The sequence below is a fragment of the Gouania willdenowi genome, chromosome 7 (genome assembly GCF_900634775.1).
Source record: "Gouania willdenowi chromosome 7, fGouWil2.1, whole genome shotgun sequence".
NCBI classification, from domain to species: domain Eukaryota; kingdom Metazoa; phylum Chordata; class Actinopteri; order Blenniiformes; family Gobiesocidae; genus Gouania; species Gouania willdenowi.
Window position 1 is genome coordinate 33,403,641 of NC_041050.1, and position 19,098 is coordinate 33,422,738.

General features: G+C 36.0%; 1 protein-coding gene across 1 annotated transcript; it reads right to left on the minus strand.

Moving 5' to 3' along the window:
* Positions 1-17,560: 17,560 nt before the first annotated feature.
* On the minus strand, positions 17,561-18,692 carry sst6.1 (somatostatin family member 6.1). The gene is made up of 2 exons (XM_028453456.1): positions 18,385-18,692; positions 17,561-18,151 (listed from the first exon to the last, which is right to left on the minus strand). Exons 1-2 carry the CDS (start codon positions 18,487-18,489, stop codon positions 17,924-17,926), a joined length of 333 nt encoding a protein of 110 aa, XP_028309257.1. The 5' UTR covers positions 18,490-18,692; the 3' UTR covers positions 17,561-17,923.
* Positions 18,693-19,098: the final 406 nt, after the last annotated feature.

Genomic DNA, 19,098 nt, shown 5'->3' on the forward strand with positions numbered 1-19,098 from the left:
TCTCACGACGGGTTCTTCTTCTTCGTCTGTTTCGTTTTCTTCTAATTTGTACGTTGCATTTCCGGAAATAAGACCCCGACATGTCGTGTATGGACGTACAGTGTGAGCAGTCAGATTTCGCCAGAGTGTCGGTCCGTATAGTGTGAGAATATGAATCGTGAACTGCGGCAATTCGGCACGAGTCGCACAGTATGAGCTGGAGCTGAGTACAACGATCCAAAAATCGCACAGTGTATGCCAGCCTTTATTCATAATAATGACAGCATAATGTCAGCATGATTGGGGTCAATTAACATTTTTCAGTTACAATTACGTTTCCAATTACCCATGTTAAATTACACTTCCATTAAGATTACAGTGACCAGCATTTTTTCTAATTACAATTAAATTATAATTATTTTTCATACTCAGAAAGTCAGTTACAATTACGCTCTCAATTACTAAAGTTCAAATAAAATTCATCACAATTACTGAGCTGATAATGAAAAACCTAATAAAACCTTCCTCTTGTGTTAGCCTTTTGTTAGCATTTCTTATGATAACGGGTCCTAAATCAGCTGTAAAATAATCAAAAAACAAATATCTATCATCTAAGTTCCTTCCTATCTGTAGGTTGTCTAGATACGCTTCCTAATCAATGAAAATATAGGTTTTAACATTTCTGGTTAGGGCGTCTGATCCTTTTTTGTCAGTATACTCCTAGATTAACATTTTTTTTAAATGGTAAAATGTGGGAAAGCTTGATATGAAAAACATATTTTAATAATTGTTAACTACATATGTGTAGAACTGTACATGGAACGTTTAATTATAATTAACAACTTTTATACAATTTTCATGGAAAATAAAATTACAAAGTCAATTATCTGAACTCAATTACAATTTAATTACTCCATAATTGTAATTAATTATCAATTACATGATAACAATTATAACTGACCCCAACCCTGACTGTCAGCCTTATGTATAAAACTTCAAGTAAAGTGTTACCAAAGTGTTTTACCGCCACCCATTGTAAGGTTAACTAGCTATTGTTATTACTGTTAATAACTGTTTTTTTTTTTTTAATTGGTACATTTTAATTATCATCATGCATGCATTTTGAATTGCATACTCGCAACCATTTTTTAAATAGAAAATCAAATTACAGTTTAATTTCTATTTTGTTGTTTTCGTGACACAGGATTCAAGTATTTATATTAACGCACAGAGAGAATCTAACTATGTCAACAAGCCGTAATTAAAACTTTTACTGTTGATATTAATGAGGAGTTATTTCTTATATCATTGATTAAACATCTTCAGGTCTGTGAGTTATTAGAAAAATGATTGTCAGCCTCAACATTAAAGATGGATTTCCATTAAGAGTAATGACCCGACTTATGTAAGCAGCAGCCAGCACATAGCGTAGCATTAATAACTGGGAACCATCACTGTCAGCTGTAATGCTGCACTGACATTTAGGTCCTCATTGGCTCATACAAAGCTTTTCTTTTTCTTTTTTCTATCCGTATCATGGTCATTGACATGAGGGAATTTCACGTTGTTAGAGCAACTGCAATCAGATGTATCGCTATCCCACAAGGGCCCAATTGTCCTGAAAACAGTCTTAAGCAGCTTCATGTCTGGAGAAAATAACATTACTTGAGATTCTCATCAGCTGCTGTGGCAACAGGTCTATTACGGGCTACAAGGGCTCGGCCGGACTAAGACAGTTATGGTGTATAATCACAGGAGCGACACCTTTGGGATTAGAGACCCCGCGCAGTTCACAATGCAGCGCCTGAACAATGGAGTCGGTAAAATCATGTGACAATCTTTTTTTTTTCCTGTTATCATTATCTGTCCATGATCATGACACTCAGTGTAAAAGCCAACCTAATGAGTTAAAACAATGTCACCCCTTGTCCCATTTATTCATTAATCACATCCAACCAGAGTTCACTGACATCAATCAATGCACATCACACTTTGAACTCAGTGGAACAGGTACATTTAACCATTACAATTATGTTTTCAATTACCCATGTTCAATTACAATTCAATTACGATTACAGTTACTAGCCCTTTTTTCCAATTACAATTAAATTACAAATTTTTTTTTATCCTCAGAACTTCAACTACAACTACAATATTTGCACTTCCTGAAGAAAATGCAAGTGCGGATGCAGGTGCTGGCCCGCGTTGCACTGCGTTAGCTTAGTATTAGCATTAGCTTTTTTTTTTTTTTTTTTTTTTTTTTTTTTTTTAAAAAAAAAAAAAAAGTATTAGCATTAGCTAACATCAGCTTTACCATTAGCCTAACAATAGCATTTGTCACTACCGAATCCTTTACAGAGCGGATCCTTTCAAATCCTTTCAACGCATGCGCACAACGCGTCTACATCCAGTCGGCCTGTTTTATGGCAGTTCGGGTATTATTTAAAAGGTTGAAACCCTGCTTTTCTTACAAAGACTTAGAAACTTATGTTTTGAGTGAATTCCGATTTAGGTTTGGTTTTGGATTGTCAATGTTATGTATTGTGTTTTTACCCGTTTGTTTTTTAAATAAACAATCAAAAACACAACAAAACAGTCTTGTATTTATTATATTATATTTAAATATGTACTATTAAAATATTTTACAAACGTCGTACGGTCGGTTTACATTCAAATATCACGTCCCAACAGCTTTGTCGTAAGGACTGTGAGTGAAGGAAGTGACGTAGTCTACGCGCATGCGTTGACAGGATCTGGTCTGTGAAAAGATTAGGTAGTTGCATTAGCATCAGCCTAGCATTAGCATTAACTGAGCAATAGCATTAGCCTAGCATTGGCATTAGCACTAACTTAGTATGAGCTAAGCATTAACCTAGCATTAGTACTAACCTAGCATTAGCTAAGCATTAACCTAGCAATAGCTGAACATTAGCAATGAGGTTGAAAAAGGTTGAAAAAGAAATTGAAATGGGTTGAAGGCACTTACTGTAGCTGAACATATGAAAAGTAATTTATGAAATACTAAAGTTAAATTACAATTACTGAGGCTAAACTAAATAACCTAATAAAAGTCAACCTTCCTCTTGTGTTAGCTTTCTGTTAGCATCTCTTACGACAACGGGTCCTAAATCCGTTGTAAAATACACTAAAATCTATCTATCGGTTACCTTGCTAGGCTTTCTAATAAATGTAAATATAGGTTTTAATATGTTTATTTAAATGGTAAATATGGGAAAGCTTGATATGAAATATCTTAATAATTGTTAACAACATATGTGTGACAAGGTTCCCCAGTTGTGCGTAAAATTATAATTGACAATTTTTATAGAATTTTCATGGCAATTCAATTACAACTCAATTACAATTTATTATGTGAAATTACAATTATATTTATGCAAATACAACTATAAGGCAAGGCAAGGCAAGGCAAGGCAAATTTATTTATATAGCGCATTTCATACTCAAGGCAACTCAATGTGCTTTACATGATAAAACATTCAATTGTTTAAAATCAATAAGAACATTTAAATCAATAAGAACAATTAAAATCATCAGTAAAATCAATTAAAATCATCAGTAAAATCATCATTACATCAACAACATGACAAAAAATCTCTCTCTCAATCATATGCAGTAGAGAAAAAAAGTGCCTTTAACTTTGATTTAAAAATGTTCACATTGGATGCTGACTTCAGCTCCGCTGGCAGTTTGTTCCACTTCTTTGCAGCATAACAACTAAAAGCAGCATCACCATGTTTACTGTGAGCTCTGGGCTCCACTATCTGACCTGTGTCCATAGATCTGAGAGACCTGCTGGGTTCATACCTGACCAACATGTCACTGATGTATTCTGGACCAAACCCATTCACAGATTTATACACCAGCAGCAGAACTTTAAAGTCTATTCTGAGGCTGACTGGGAGCCAGTGTAAAGACTTTAAAACTGGAGTAATGTGCTCTGACCTCTTTGTTCTGGTTAAGACCCGAGCTGCAGCGTTCTGAACCAGCTGTAGCTGTTTGATGCTCTTTTGGGGGATTCCTGTCAGAAGACCATTACAATAGTCCAGTCTGCTGGAGATAAAAGCATGGACCAGTTTCTCCTGATCTTTCTGAGCCATTAAACCTTTCACTCTGGAGATGTTCTTTAGGTGGTAGAAGGCTGTTTTTGTGATAGATTTGATCTGACTGCTGAATGTAAGATCTGAGTCAATCAGAACACCAAGGTTTTTGACTTGGTCTTTAGCTTTTAAAGATCGAGACTCAAGATAATTGCCAGGGTTAAGTGACCTCAACCCTGGCTGATATGATCACATATCCAACTGTAAAAATGAGCCATGCATCTTCCTCTTTATGCAATCCCTGCTTCATGATGACTGCATTGAACAAATAAATTTTTTACAAAATAATATTTTCATAGCGTCTTTAAGTTAAATGCCATCCAGTGAACCGTCCAAGTGGCGTGTTATTTGGTCTTTACATCAACAAGACGCATGGATGGCAACACTTTAAAAAACAGGATGACATGAATTGTGAAAGGGGTCAGTGAAGCAAAAACAATTAATCTTTACATGTTCATGCTGTCAACCTTTTCCAAAGTGTTTTTACGTACGCACCACTTTTCTGCTCTGATGGCTAAATATTTCTTCATTGGCTTTATTATTTTTTTTAAAAAAAAACCTATTGGATTTATTTCTGAAACAATGTAAAATCAGCTTTGTGTACATCTTATCATTATTCATTTTTGAGCATGAAAAAATAAAAAAAAGCATATTTTTGTGAAATCAAAGACACAAGGATTATATTTGTCATAAACCCATTCGCCAACTACAGAAGGCACTAAAACAAACATATTGGAGAGAACATTTGCAAACATAACTAACCATGTGCTCTGATCCACATGCCTGTTTAGTCTGAGTGTTGGTGGGATCTTTCCAGAACAGTCAGGGAAATTATAGCCAGGACAATTTAGCATTTTTCAGATGAATGCTCTGGTTCCCTGCTGATAAATAAACTGTCTCCTCTGAACCAGGTTCTTTACACTGCAGGCTTTTTGGCTGGAAATACTTCAATGTTGAGTTTTTAATGTCTCATAATATATACTGTAACTTTTGTGAGATATGTTGTCCTAGTCTATACATGTGAACTAAAAAAAAGAAAGACAAAAACAACAGCACTCAGAGAGCACAAACCAAACCCCAAAAATCCTTTTTGCCAGATATTTGCAGCTATCTGGGCCAGTGATCCTGATCATGGTACCATTATCATTCATACTGTAAAGACTTGGAAGATATTTCTATCCCATTAACAACAGTAGGTAGAAAGTATGGGTAACCCCTTTTTTTCATCCAATGAAATGCACAATCCGGATGAATCTCAGTGCGGTAATTAAGGAGCCAAACAGACATAACTGATTAAAATTCTATAAAGATACGTCCATTACAAACTGAGATATGAACTGTATCAGTTTCACCAATGATGAGAGACAGGGATTGAAACTGATCTAGAATCAGGATAAACTCCAAAATTGATATGAAATCTTTCATGGATAGAGGTCTATCTTTGCTTAACATTTTGTTAAACCCTGAAAAAAACACTTTACTTGAAGTTTTACACATAAGGCTGACATTACACTTTCATTACCATCAGTAGCATGGATAAGGTGTCATGAAGGCTGTCATTAAGTGTTATTTGTTAAATTGTGACACCTTTGGAGTTATGTTGGCATTTTTTGGGTTAGGTGGAGGGATCTAATCGGGTTAGGTAAGGTTATGGTTATGGTTATGGTTATGGTTATGGTTATGATTAGGCAGGGTTAGGGGTTATGGTTATGGCTAGGGTTAGGGTAAGGGTAAGGGTACGGGTAAGGGTTATGGCTAGGGCTAGAGTTAGGTTAGGGTAAGGATTATGGTTATAGCTAGGGTTAGGTTTAGGGTTAGGGTTAGGGTATGGGTAAGGGTAAGGGTAAGGGTAAGGGTAAGGGTAAGGGTAAGGGTAAGGGTAAGGGTAAGGGTAAGGGTTATGGCTAGGGCTAGAGTTAGGTTAGGGTAAGGATTATGGTTATAGCTAGGGTTAGGTTTAGGGTAAGGGTAACAAACGACACTTAATGACAGCCGTCATGACTCCTTATTCATTCTAATGACAGATAATGACACTGTAATGTTAGCTTTTATGTATAAAACTTCAAGTAAAGTGTTACCAATAATTTTAACACTGTCCTGCAAACAGAAGTAAACCAAAAAATAAATGCCAGTGAAACTATGACCTCATTAGTGGAGGCAATAAAATAAAATAAATCAATGTTACAATGTAGAAAATGGATGTTTCATAAAATCATGCGTTAAAGCCTTTATTTTGCTGCCATTAAGCTAAACATATTGGTTCAAAGTAAATTTGTAAGTTGTATTATTTCAATTCTGCTAGTTTTCTTAAGTTAATCTTAAACCAGTAATATTTCATTTACATTTGATTACAGTACAATATTGCTGCTATTTGTTACACAATGACATCTGCATGGTTTCTTATAGTCGTGGCCACCAGTGTTCTGCACCCCTCCCTCAAACTGGTGACAGCTCATTTTGTGGCTTTAGCAGTGAAAGAACTCATGGCTCTGTAATGATCAGCTTTTAGCACTGCCACTGGGCAAATGAATAAGCCATCAGGCATCATTAGGCCCTGCTGGGGAAAACAATCTCCTCATTCCCACTGGTGCTCCCGAACGGGGGGAACTCTTTGGGAGAAACACGTCAGAGACACTTCAGCGAGTGTGGCGTCTGTGTTTATGTGTTCTATGTGTGTGTGTGTGCTAGAATACTTTTGCTCATTTGCCCTGAGTGTCATTCTGCACTTCAAAAAAACTCCATATTCCTGGTGATGTAAGTCTTTATCATGCATGTGAAAAGGCTCGACTCATTAACTCGGAAACATCTGCTTGTCAGTGTATGTCAGCACCTGCAAATCTTTACTGTGCTGAAATGTTGAATTGGAATATAGGAAGCGGTGACTGATCAACAACAGGAAGACATGGATTTGCAGAAGTTTGCTCTGAATGGAGAACAGCCCCTTCTGAAAAGGCACTAATGATCTCTGAACAGAGCGATGCAGACCTGTCGCGTACACAGACAGACGAGTCTATTATTTCCACGACTCGTATCCTTTTCCCTAGAACAACATCTTAAAAAACATCCGCGTATACGTGAGTATGTCTCAGCCCTGTTGCATTCATTTAGAGGACTGGATACATCCTGAATCTACAATGCCATTAGTAAGCAATTTGAGCAAAGGTTGACAGGGATGATTGAGAATGCTGCTTGCACACACTTCATATTGGCGGGGTTATTAAAGTACAAGCACATGTTTAGGGACTCGAGACAACTTCCATTTCAGTCGTTTGAACAAAACATGTACGCCCTCGAGCTACTTTTATGCATCCATATGCTTTTATATTTTCAATTTGACCCGGTGGGAGAGTCAGGGGCTGCTTTGCATGAAAAACACAAAATGGAGTATTTGTCTTCTGTTCTTTGGTGCAGATTAAATTGTTTCAGTGTAAATGTGTAATGTCTGTTTACACACCTTTCAATGGTGTTACGGTACATGTCTTTTCACACTTCTCCAAGGAGCATTCAGCCATTGCCAGGTGATACTTTGGCCTGTCTTTATACAGATAGAAGGCAGTTTAGAAAATCAGTGACGGAGTCAGTGAATGTGAACATTACTGACCCCAGTGACCCTGTAGCTACAGACTTAAGGTCAGTAATGGAGAGATCCATAAGGTGGGTTGGTGTCACTTACATTTTTAAATTACAATTGCTTCTTAAATTATCCATGTTGAATTACAATTTAATTACGATTACGTTGACTGACATTTTTCCCAATTACAATTAATATTACAATTATTACATTCCGCCTGACAGTCAATTACAATTATGTTCTCAATTACTAAAATTAATTGACAATTAATCACAACAAAAAACATTATCTATCATCTACCGTTAATTTGTTTATGTTTTTGAATCTCTTGGTTACCGTGTTAGGCTTCCTAATTAATTTAAATATTGGTATTAATATTTTTGGTTTGGTAGTCTGAGTCTTTTTTTCTGTCAGTACGCCCCTTGATTTAAAAGTATTTTTAAATGGTGAAATTATTAAACTTGATATGAAACATCTTTTAATAATTGTTTACTTCCGTAGGTTCCACATGTTTGTGTTTAATGAAATTGTAAATGACATTTTTTTTAATAGAAATTCCATGCCCATTATAAAGTCAATTATCTAAACTCAATTACAATTCAATTATGATTGCAATGGAAACATAATTTTTCAATTACTGTGACAATTACATCATCATTTTAATTAAGTACCAATTACATCATCATTTTAATTAAGTACCAATTACATCATCATTTGAATTATTTACCAATTACATCATCTTTTTAATTAATTACCAATTACATAATTACATTATAATTGACCCCAGTCCTGGCATGTGGTAAATAATGGCCATCATTGAAAAATATTGTCTTAATAATGGTATAATGGTTTTTACTTTTTACATTTAACATTAATAAGTAGAGATATGCAATATTATCGATATGTGCTTTTTTTTTGAGACAACATATTAAAAATGAATAAGGCACTGTCATTATTAAAGTTGAATAAGGCAGTTTTCCAAACTAGCCCCTTGCAATATGTTCAGTCAACAAATGTTTGGTAGATTAATTTTACCCCCAAAAAAGACATTGGTTTATCACTGAAAATTCCAGTAGGCTAATTAATTAAATAAAGCAATCTAGTGATAGTTCTGAATAAGATGTTTTCTTGTGTGTTTACAGATTAGTATTATTTTTTATATATATATTATTCCTCAACAGCATAGGTAAAATTCAAGGACGAATGTCAATGTAGGGATACATTATATATGACATTACATTATTATGTTTTTTAAATGTGCATGTAAGAGTAAGAGGGGGACGGGGACTGTGAACAGTTTGGAAACCACTGATCAAGAGCGTTTTAACCACTCTAGGGTTCTTCAGCATCGGACATCAGCAAAAAGCTTATATTGAATGTTCTAATGTAATTTGATTCTGGTATTTTGGATTAAAAATAAATAAATACATAAACTGTTTAAAAGAAAAAATATTTAAAACTATTTAAAAGACTGTATTGATACATATTTACATGGATATAATTCATCTAGTAGCACAACGCTTTTTTTTTTTTGCAACAATAGCCCTGAATCATTAAGACTGATTATTATAATTCTGATTCAAAGCTTCGTATTACGATGATGATGATGGATTGTATTAAGGTCTGGAGAACATTAAGAGCAACTTGATGGTCAAACATATTTTATGTGAAAATAATGTTTTTATGCTAGGGGACTCATATAAGAAAGAGTCCCCTAGCATCATTGCATACTGCTTCAAATAAAAATGATTTTTTTTTATTTTTTATGTGAGCCTCTAACAGCCACGTGGACTCACCATGTGTCCGCCATGTGTTCCCGAGGTAAGCAACACACTCCCTTCAATGTGATGTAAAACAAAAACGTGATTCCCCACACCGGGTCACCAGCTCTGATGCTCACATGCACATTGTTGGTGCGTTCTGCAGGGGAACATCCTGGGTGCACAGCAGCCATAAATGTGTCTGAGCCAGCATGATTCTCATCAGCTTTATGGGATACAGTGGTGAGCATTGGCCGCTCATGACTATGTTGCCAATCGCTCATATTTTGAACAGGTAAAGACGCTGAGACCAGTAGACCAGTGCAGTAGTTTTGGAAATGCTTGAACCATTCCAACTCAGTCATTATTACAGTGACCTTTATTTTTTCTCAATTTCAATTAAAATTACAATTATATTTTTTTTCCCTAAAAGTCAGTTACAATTACATTCTCAATTAATAAAGTTTAATTAGAATTCATCACAATTACTGAGCCTGAAATAAATAATCCCATAAAATGTAACCTTCCTATTGTGTTAGCTTTCGGTTAGCATCTCTTATGATAATAGTTCAGTTTGACCCATGTCTTAAATCAGCTGCAAAATACACACAAAAATACTGTTAATCATCTAATCTGTTTTTCTTTTCTTAGTTTCCTTGTTAGGTTTCCTAATCAATGAAAATATTGGAATTAATATCTTAGGTGTGGGCGTCTGAGCCTTATTTCTGTCAGTATAACCCTCAATTCATTTTTTTTTAAATAGTAAAATGATCCTGAAGAGAAGTACTAGATAGTGGGAAAAGTTATTATCAAACACATTTTAATAATTGTTAACTACGTATGTGTAAGACATAGAACTGTAACATTATTCCCCAGTTTTGTATTTGATGAAATTGTAAATGATAGTTTTTATAGAATTTCCATGCCAGTTACAGTACAATTACCAAGTCAATTATCTGCACTCTTATTACAATAAAATTATGATTACAACAGCAGGAGATCTTTTCCATTACAATAACAATCATAATTGACCCCAACCCTGCTCCCCATTGACTAAGACGGATGGCCCTGCAGGGTGCCGTGAAAAAAAACATGCATGTTTTTAAGTATTAGTATTAATTTTGATTTTTAGAATTATTTTTTTTGTATTAAGATGTCGGCAAGGGTTTTGAAACATGAGGGATACTGCAGCGACTTCCTCTTTAGTCTTTACATGAGCATACAGAACTGAAGTCGTCTGCATTCAGCTGTATTTTCATATTCTCACAAACATTTGGCAAGTTGTTGACATATAGACTAAATACAATTGGCCCCAAAATAGAGCCTTGGGGGGCTCCAACAGAGCAGGAAAGAAATGAAGACAAGAATATTTATGTAAGTGTATGAAAGAGGAGGGTATGTAAAGACATCACAAGAAAAGTCATTGTCTTTGTTCTGACACTTTTTTTCATGAGAACTTTTCTTACTTATGTGCATAATGTGCCATAAAGAAAAAGCAGCAGAACTCCCACAAAAGCATAGTTTACTGCCATATTCTATGTGCATAACCATCACTTTGAAGATGTTTCTTTTTCTTTTTTTCATCCATGAGCTTATATATACACAATAATTACGTGTTTGTTATTTCTAGGCTCTGGTGTATAGGAAGTCACATTTGAATTTGAATTACAGAGTCAAGACCAAGCAGCCCTTTCCCTCCTCATTCAGATCAAAAGGAAAACCAATAAAATGCTTGACTTGTAGGCATCAGCTTTGATGTTTGCTCCAGCATGTCTCATTTAAACCCCCCAGGCATCAGGTTAGCACTGGATAGCCACCTTTTACTGACAGATTATACTGTGTGTTCATAGAGAGGATTGGCTCTCAGACACAGAAAACTTTTTATTTGGGACTTTCAGTTAATAATAGGGCTGTCAAAATTGATGAATTATTAATACGTTAACGCAAATTCCCTTTAACGCCACTATTTTTTTTAATGCGAGATTAACGTACGCCTCGTTGGCCAACGTGCAGGAGACTGATTGAGCTTGGAGCTGTTCCCCACACTCCGTGTCAGTAAAAGGCGGTAATGTCCCAAATGGTGGAGGCCGACCACCGATAAAGACCACGAGGAAGAAGAACATCTAGGGGGCCCTGTGCTTGGTTGGCAATAGGTGGGAGGAGCTTCATTTAGTGCTAGCATAAACACACAATACACAGGACCTGGAGGAGTTTATTGTTACGTATTTGCGACATAAGAGGAACCAATAAACAGAATTGACAGGCAAGCAAACAAACGATTCCTAGGAATTGGATTACTGGGAACCGGTTCTCAGAAAGAACCGGTTTTTGATTTCCATCCCTAATCATGAGTTAAGTATGGAATTCGTGCGATTAATCGCAATTTTAAAAAAAAGAATGGTTTGACACCCCTAGTTAATACATGTGTTTAAGCAGAACTCGGTGCACTCTTTCAGTAGTACACACGCTTTGGTCTGAAAGCATGTGTGATGAAAGACAAGGAAAAGACGGCGTGTGATGAACTGTAATCAACTGTTTCTACAGAAGCCTTTGTTAATTCAGCTTTACCTGAATGTGAGAACAAGAAGATTTTCCAGTGGGAATCATATAATTACATCGCTTTGAAATTCTTGCTACTATAACTCATCATCAAGCGGTGTTCACAGTGGATTTTACATTGTCGTGTTCAACAAAAACCAAAATAGACCACTAACGAGCCTTTTTTTTCCTCTCGCATTCAAACAGACATAACAACAATACTAAGAGGACAAAATGTCATCACACAGATTTTACAGTACCACCTGTATTAAATCACCACTGTGAATGATCACTCATGTCATGATATAAGCACAGCTATGCATCATTGTTATTCACTCTGTAACATCATATCAAGAAGTGTAGGTGGAAATTCATACAGCATTTCAGTTTGTCACCATTCCTCCACTTTTCTAGTTTAATTTTGATGGAATTTATCATCGTCCAGGGCAGTGGTTTCAACGTTTTTTTGGCTCAAGTTCTCCCTTTCTCTTACTTATTTATTATCCAAGTAACCCCTTTTGTCCGACTACAACATTTTGTTTAGAAAACTATTTACTAACATCTATAGAGCATAATGATGGAATGAATGAGCGATAACACACATTTTAAAGAATATAATTCAGTAAAAAAAAGTGGAAAGAAACACTATTTAGTGCAGTGGTTCCCAAACCTTTTTTTTTTGGATTGTGATCCCATTTTGATATCAAGAATTTCTGGCTACCCCAAATAATTAGTTGGGGTTTTTTTTTAATTGCATTTTAGCTGAACTAGATTTATATTTCACAAGGTGAAAGTATAGAAATACAGTTGTTTAAAATTGTGTTTTTTTAGTTAAAAAAAAAGAATAATAATTAAAAAAAAAATGTCAAAAATCTGTTTTAATTTTTCCGAAATTTCAGGTGACCCCACATGGGGTCTCAACCCCATGGTTGGAAAACACTGATTTAGTGGCTCCTCCTGAATAGATTTATTTCTATAGTTTTTATCAATTTCGGTCATCTCACGCCTGGGGTGGGACCGAGACTGACACTTTATTTGTTAATTTTCCACTTTCTCTGAAGTACCCCCTGTAGTGCCATGGCGTACCCCCATTAGAGAAACACTGATCCAGGGGACAATTAATGAAATGAAACAGAAATCCTATTTAATGTTGTTTTAAAAAACGTGAGAGAAATTTACTCTCAACTAGTCTTTCAGCTCAACTGAAAGACTAGTAACCTTTACTAGTAGGAATAAGAGGTCATTTAGAAGCTGCATATGCAATGAAAAGCACTTTAAACACATGTTTGTGAAGGTGAATAGGAATCATTGGAAATCGCAGGATACCTCATAATATGATTCATGATACATTGTTCACGATACAATATAATCCCGTTGCAGTGGTTCTAAGATAACTGATACTGTATATTGTGAGAGAAACACAACCATATATTGCAATATCTAATCTCCAAGATAACTAATAAATTATTGTGGTTTAGTGTCATTTTCACAGAGTTGAACACAAACTGAGCAAACACTGAACAAAAAGTGCAAAACGTTAAAAGTTCATTGGCTTTTAAAAGTCAGACAAACCACCATGGCCTTTTGTTTATCCATTTCAATAAATGGTCCCGTCCTCCCTAACTCCTTACCCTTTTATTTCCCCCCTTTATTCAGGTGTATAACACTGACCTATCTCTCTCTTTTTTACATCTTTTCCCTTTAAAAGTTTAGCTCACCCTTCCTTAGGGCTTAAAAAAGAAAGAAAGAAAGAAAGAAAGAACATACTGTACATATTTGTTGTGTTTAGATTGCACTACTTACAGTGTCAACCTACTCAAAACAAGGATAAAAAAGTTGCTATTTAGCACAATGTAGTGATTGCTCAAGGAAGCTGGGTTGGGGTCAATTACATTTTTCAATTACATCTTCAACTATCCATGTTCAATTACAATTATGATTAGGGTGAGCAACATTTTTTCCATTTACTAATTAAAATTACAAATATTATTTCCCTCCTGAATGTCAAATATAATTACATTCTAAATTACTGAAGTTCAATTACAATTAATCACAATTACAGAGCCTTTCATAAGTTACCTCATACAATGTGACCTTCCTCTTTTGTTAGCTTACTGTTAGCACCACTAATGATAACAGGTCAGTTTGACGCATGTCTTAAATCAGCTATAAAATACACAAAAAAAAAAACATTATCATCTGATTTTCTTAAATGTATTTATTTATTTTCATTTCATTTTACGAGCAACAAAAACAACAACAAAAAACAAACAACAACAAAAACAAAAGAATTAAACAAGCAGGACAACACAGACGGTTTGTATCTTAAAGTACATGCTGCAAATAGTGAGACATATTGCTAATAAAACAAAAAGGAGAACATATGTATATAATTTCCCCAATCGGTGACACTTTATATTAGGGAACACCTATTAACCATGAATTAGTTGCTTATTAGCATGCAAATTAGTAGCATATTGACCCTTAATTAGTCATTATTAAGTACTTATTAATGCCTTATTCTGCATGGACTTATTACACAACCAGTAAGCCATTAACTAAGAGTTTTCCCTCAATAACCTCTTGAATTATTATTTATTGGTAGTAAGTAAGGAAGTTATTGTATATGAATTACAATATGCTACGATTAGGGTTAACGTCAACCTTTTAACCCTGTTTGTACTGCAACTAAAGCATTAATAAGTAGCTAATAAGGCATTAATAAGTACCTAATAAGGCATTAATAAGTACCTAATAATGACTTATTAGGAGCCAATATGTTACTAATACTAATAATAATAATAATAATAATAATAATGGCTTGGATTTGTATAGCGTTTTTTTAAGGAGACTCAAAGCGTGTACAGAAACCATTATTCATTCACACAGTCATACCGGTGGTGGTAAGCTGCATTGTAGCCACTGACAGAAGCGTGGTTGCCATTTCGCGCCTACGGCCCCTCTGACCACCACCAACATTCATGCACAATTCATACCCTTTCATAAGAGGCAATGTGGGTAAAGTGCCTTGCCCAAGGACTCAACGACAATGACTTGAATAGAGTGGGATTCGAACCCTCAACCCTTCGGTTACTGGACGACCCACTCTACTGAGCAGCTAATCACTGGTTAATAGGTGTTTCCTAATAATAAGTGTAACCAAAGAAGGTACCAGTGATGATTTCTATGCATCAGTACACAGTTCATGTACAGTATTCACCAATAACAAGTTTAGGATTATAGAGGAATCATTCTCAGAGATAATGTAAAAAATGGAACCAGGTTTTCTTAAATGATGGGATTTTGTTTTTTAGGTTTGTTTTTCCAGATTTGAGTGATCTGTTAGCCTAACCCAGGGGTCTGCAACTTTTACTCTAATCTCACCTGGATTAAAGACATTCTGGAGCCGAAAAAAAGACTTTCTCAATAAAGACAATATAGTGTTTAAAATTCTAAACAGTTCAAATTATATCAAATCATTTCATGTAAAAAATATTTTTTTGAGTTAATGTGTTTGAAGGGCTACAACACATGATCATGTCGGTCAACACATGCTAAGTGATCCTTTCTTGCAACATCTCAAGCATGGATATTAAACTACATTAAAAAAAAATATTTCCCCACACAAATTAAATATCAATTTTCTTCCAGAATGTTCTTTTTCTTAGTTATCTTACCAGGGATTTAAAACCTGGTAAATTGATGGTCTGTAGAAGTTTCAGGAGGTGACGTAGTATGTGATTTATTTTCAGGTTAACAAATTCTTTTATCATAATTCTATTTGAAGTTATTGTCATTAGTCATCAATACATCTGTAAGAAATAACAATTCATTATTTATTTATTTTTAAAGCTACAGGGAGCCATTGCAAATGAGTCAAAGAGCCACATGAGGCTCCAGAGCCGCAGGTTGCAGACCCCTGGCCTAAACAGTGGTTTATAGATATTTTCATTCAATCTTCCAGTTTAAAAGTATAACTTTTATTTCGCAATGGTTAATGATATTAGCATGAATGGTATGTAGGGATTGGGAATGGTTTAACGATGAAATATCTCCATGTATTGCAATATTAAAACAGAGAGGGATGCTGAGGATGAGGATTTATACCAGCCTGCTCATGACCTCCGACAAAACGTTTTGGATGCACAGTATGGGCAGATCCAGAGGGCATGAAAGAAAAGTAGTCGTCAATTATGGTTGGACAGTAGGGACGTGTTAGTTTTATTGAAACCCATTCTGAAAAGTTTGCCAGTAGTGATGTTTGCTCCGTGCAGGACTTTGTATTAGATTCTAATTTGTTTTTCATCTCTTGGTTACCTTGTTAGGCTTCCTAATCAAAGCGACTAGATGCACCAGCTCACACATTTTTACATGCATTTCCTTTGGGCTATAGCTGTTTACGAGAAAGTGAAATCGAATAGTTGTTTAAGATTGTGTGTTGTGTTGTAATTTGAAAAAGACTATTAAAAAATTAAAAAAAATGTTCAATCAGTTATTTTTTCAAATCAGTTAATAGATATTTTAGGGGCCAAATTTGAATTCCAAGGTTGAAAAACACTGATTTAATGCAACATTTGTTCTTAATGTTTCATTAATAAACATGTAGGTGGGGGAAGTTTCCCCTGCATGTAATGTACCAGGTTATCCATCAGGTCCTTAAGAGAGTTTAAAGATTTCTGTTAAAAGTCAAAGATTTATTGTGGCCAGAAGTCGCTGTGATTCCTTCAATCAGTGATTAAAACAACACATACTGCATCACACACGCCACGAGGCCTGTGAGGGTGTGAGGTAATTGCAGCGCGACTGATGGAGCGCTTTGCTGCTGAAAGCCATTTAAGGTCTTGCTTTCTGCAAGAATAATACACTGTGGTTGAAAGAGTCACGCAGTGGACAATTCACTATCTATTAGCTCTAGGTTTATACGTTTTTTTGTTTTTGAACCAAGCTGTGAAAACAAATGAACAGTTTTCCTACGTCGCCGACTGTAAAAAAATCAAAAATATCAAATCAAATCATTCTTAATGGTGAAAGGAATCGTGTTTGTTGCATATTAGCTTCCTCGTGGCTCACCAAACGAGCAATCCAAGTAAGAGAGGAAAAAGTTTGAGATTTATTTACGATGTTTACAGCTTGTGTTTAGGAATTAGAAACCACAACCAGGCACCGAGTGAAGAAAATGAATTAAATAAACATGCTCAAGTCTGTCATATTGCAGACAGTTAAAAAAAAATGTTAGATTGCAGATTTTTTATTTATTGTTATATTTGTGTATTTGTTTTGTATTTTTTTTTTTACCTTTACTTGCATCTGAGTCGACGTTTGAATACGTAATCAATAAATAAGCACCTATTTATTATTTATTTCTTACAAAGAAAGATCTGTTTTTCCACCTTGAGATTAAGAAAGAAGCAGGATTTGAAATAGTTGATTACAGTTTAATAACGATTTCAATAAATGTGTTGCCATCCGTCATTGGAGATCAAAACTCTGACTTATGGGGATGGAAATGCAGCAAAACTTAAAATATATCCACAATTTGTTGTTGTCGTTGTTTTTAGTCACAAGGGAAATAAATAAATAAATAAATACAGCCAGATATTTAACTTTGCATTTATAATGTAGCAGCAGGTGGAAAACATGTACTTTTTCTCGTTTAATGAGCATTTTTGCAAAAGCAATCAGCTGGTAATTACCATCTTAAATACTACGTCCATGCTTTAGTTGAACCCTGACAGAAACAGATACAGAGAATACATAGTTTACATAAATGATAATAACTAACATTGAAACAGACACACGGTCTCAGTGAAGTCCTTGGATGCTGCTGCTGCATGTCTGACACTTGTGGATGATATATACAGCTGGAGGTCCACTACAGTTCATGTAGAGCTGGGAGGGAAAAAGAGACGAGCTGCTGGGGAAGGGGTTGGTGTTGGTGGTGGTGGGGGGGGGCTTTGTTAGCACGAGGTGAAAGTTTTCCAGAAGAAGTTTTTACACGGGGCTTTGCGTTCACGCTGAGGCAGCGATAGCCTGTTGTAGACCGCCCTCTCCTCAAGGCGAGACTCCAACGGCTCCTCCAGGTCTACAGGGGCCACTTCCTCTGGCAGCATGTTGGTGTCCAGACCCCCATCCAGCAAGCCCGACACCAGCTTTAGGATCAGCTCCTTACGCTCTTTGCTCAGCTCCTGACAGAGAAATCAGAGGGAGGGAGATTATTTCACTGAAAAGAGCCAAAAACTCTCAATAGTCATTTTTAATTTTTACGCATTTTGGTTCCAAATTTTCAACAAGATTATGAAATCCAAATAAAAAAAAAAATCACATCCAAATATATGCATCAAAAATAAAATTCATCCACATTATCAGCTGAAATGTAGACTACAGTAATAGCAGAGAAGTAACAGAAAAATCTCCTCACCCTGTTGAGATGCATGGGGCTCCTATCGTCCACAGGAAGCACGGCTGCTGCTCTAACGCTGAGCAGAACCCCCATGAGAGCTGCTAACATCACCAGAAGCTGCATGCTGTGCCAGGAGAGCAGGTGAGCCACCGACAGAGTGTGTGTGTGTGTGTGTGGAGTGTGTGCTGGGAGGAGGCAGAGCTGGAGCAGCTCAGACTTGCTGGTTCTGAAGAGGAGGTGCTGAGGACAGGGCACTTGGTTAGTTGCTCCAAAGACTTGGGAAACCACTGATGTTTCTTCTGCTCTAACTCCAAAGTGCCCAGCTCTTTTATAGCCCTCTCCCTCCGTACAACACTGACGCAGAAGCTGGTGGGTGTATGACGGAGGGAGTGTGTGCTGTGTGCGTGTCAGTGTGTGTGAGCCTGCAGGTGGATGGGGGGATGGATGCGAGGTTGGGGTGGGGGGTCAGGATACACCAATTGGAACAATTTGGAAGATAACTGTTTACGCAAATATGTGTAGGTAGATACTGTACATCAGTGTCAAAAACTCAAATTCGGCCCTGTAAAGCATCCAAATTGGCCCACAGGGCAAAGTGAAAATGACTGAGAAAACATGAATCATTGTGCAAATGACCAAATAATTTAGTTGTGGAGCGCACGGTGGTTTATGTGGTTAGCATGTCCTCCTCACAGCAAGAAGGTCCAAGGTTCAAGCCTTGAGGTGGACACT

Coding starts and splice junctions, on each gene's coding strand:
- sst6.1 (XM_028453456.1), bottom strand. CDS start 18,489: ATGCAGCTTCTGGTGATGTTAGCAGCTCTCATGGGGGTTCTGCTCAGC. Junction 18,152..18,384: donor GCCCCATGCATCTCAACAGG/GTGAGGAGATTT, acceptor TTTCTCTGTCAG/GAGCTGAGCAAAGAGCGTAA.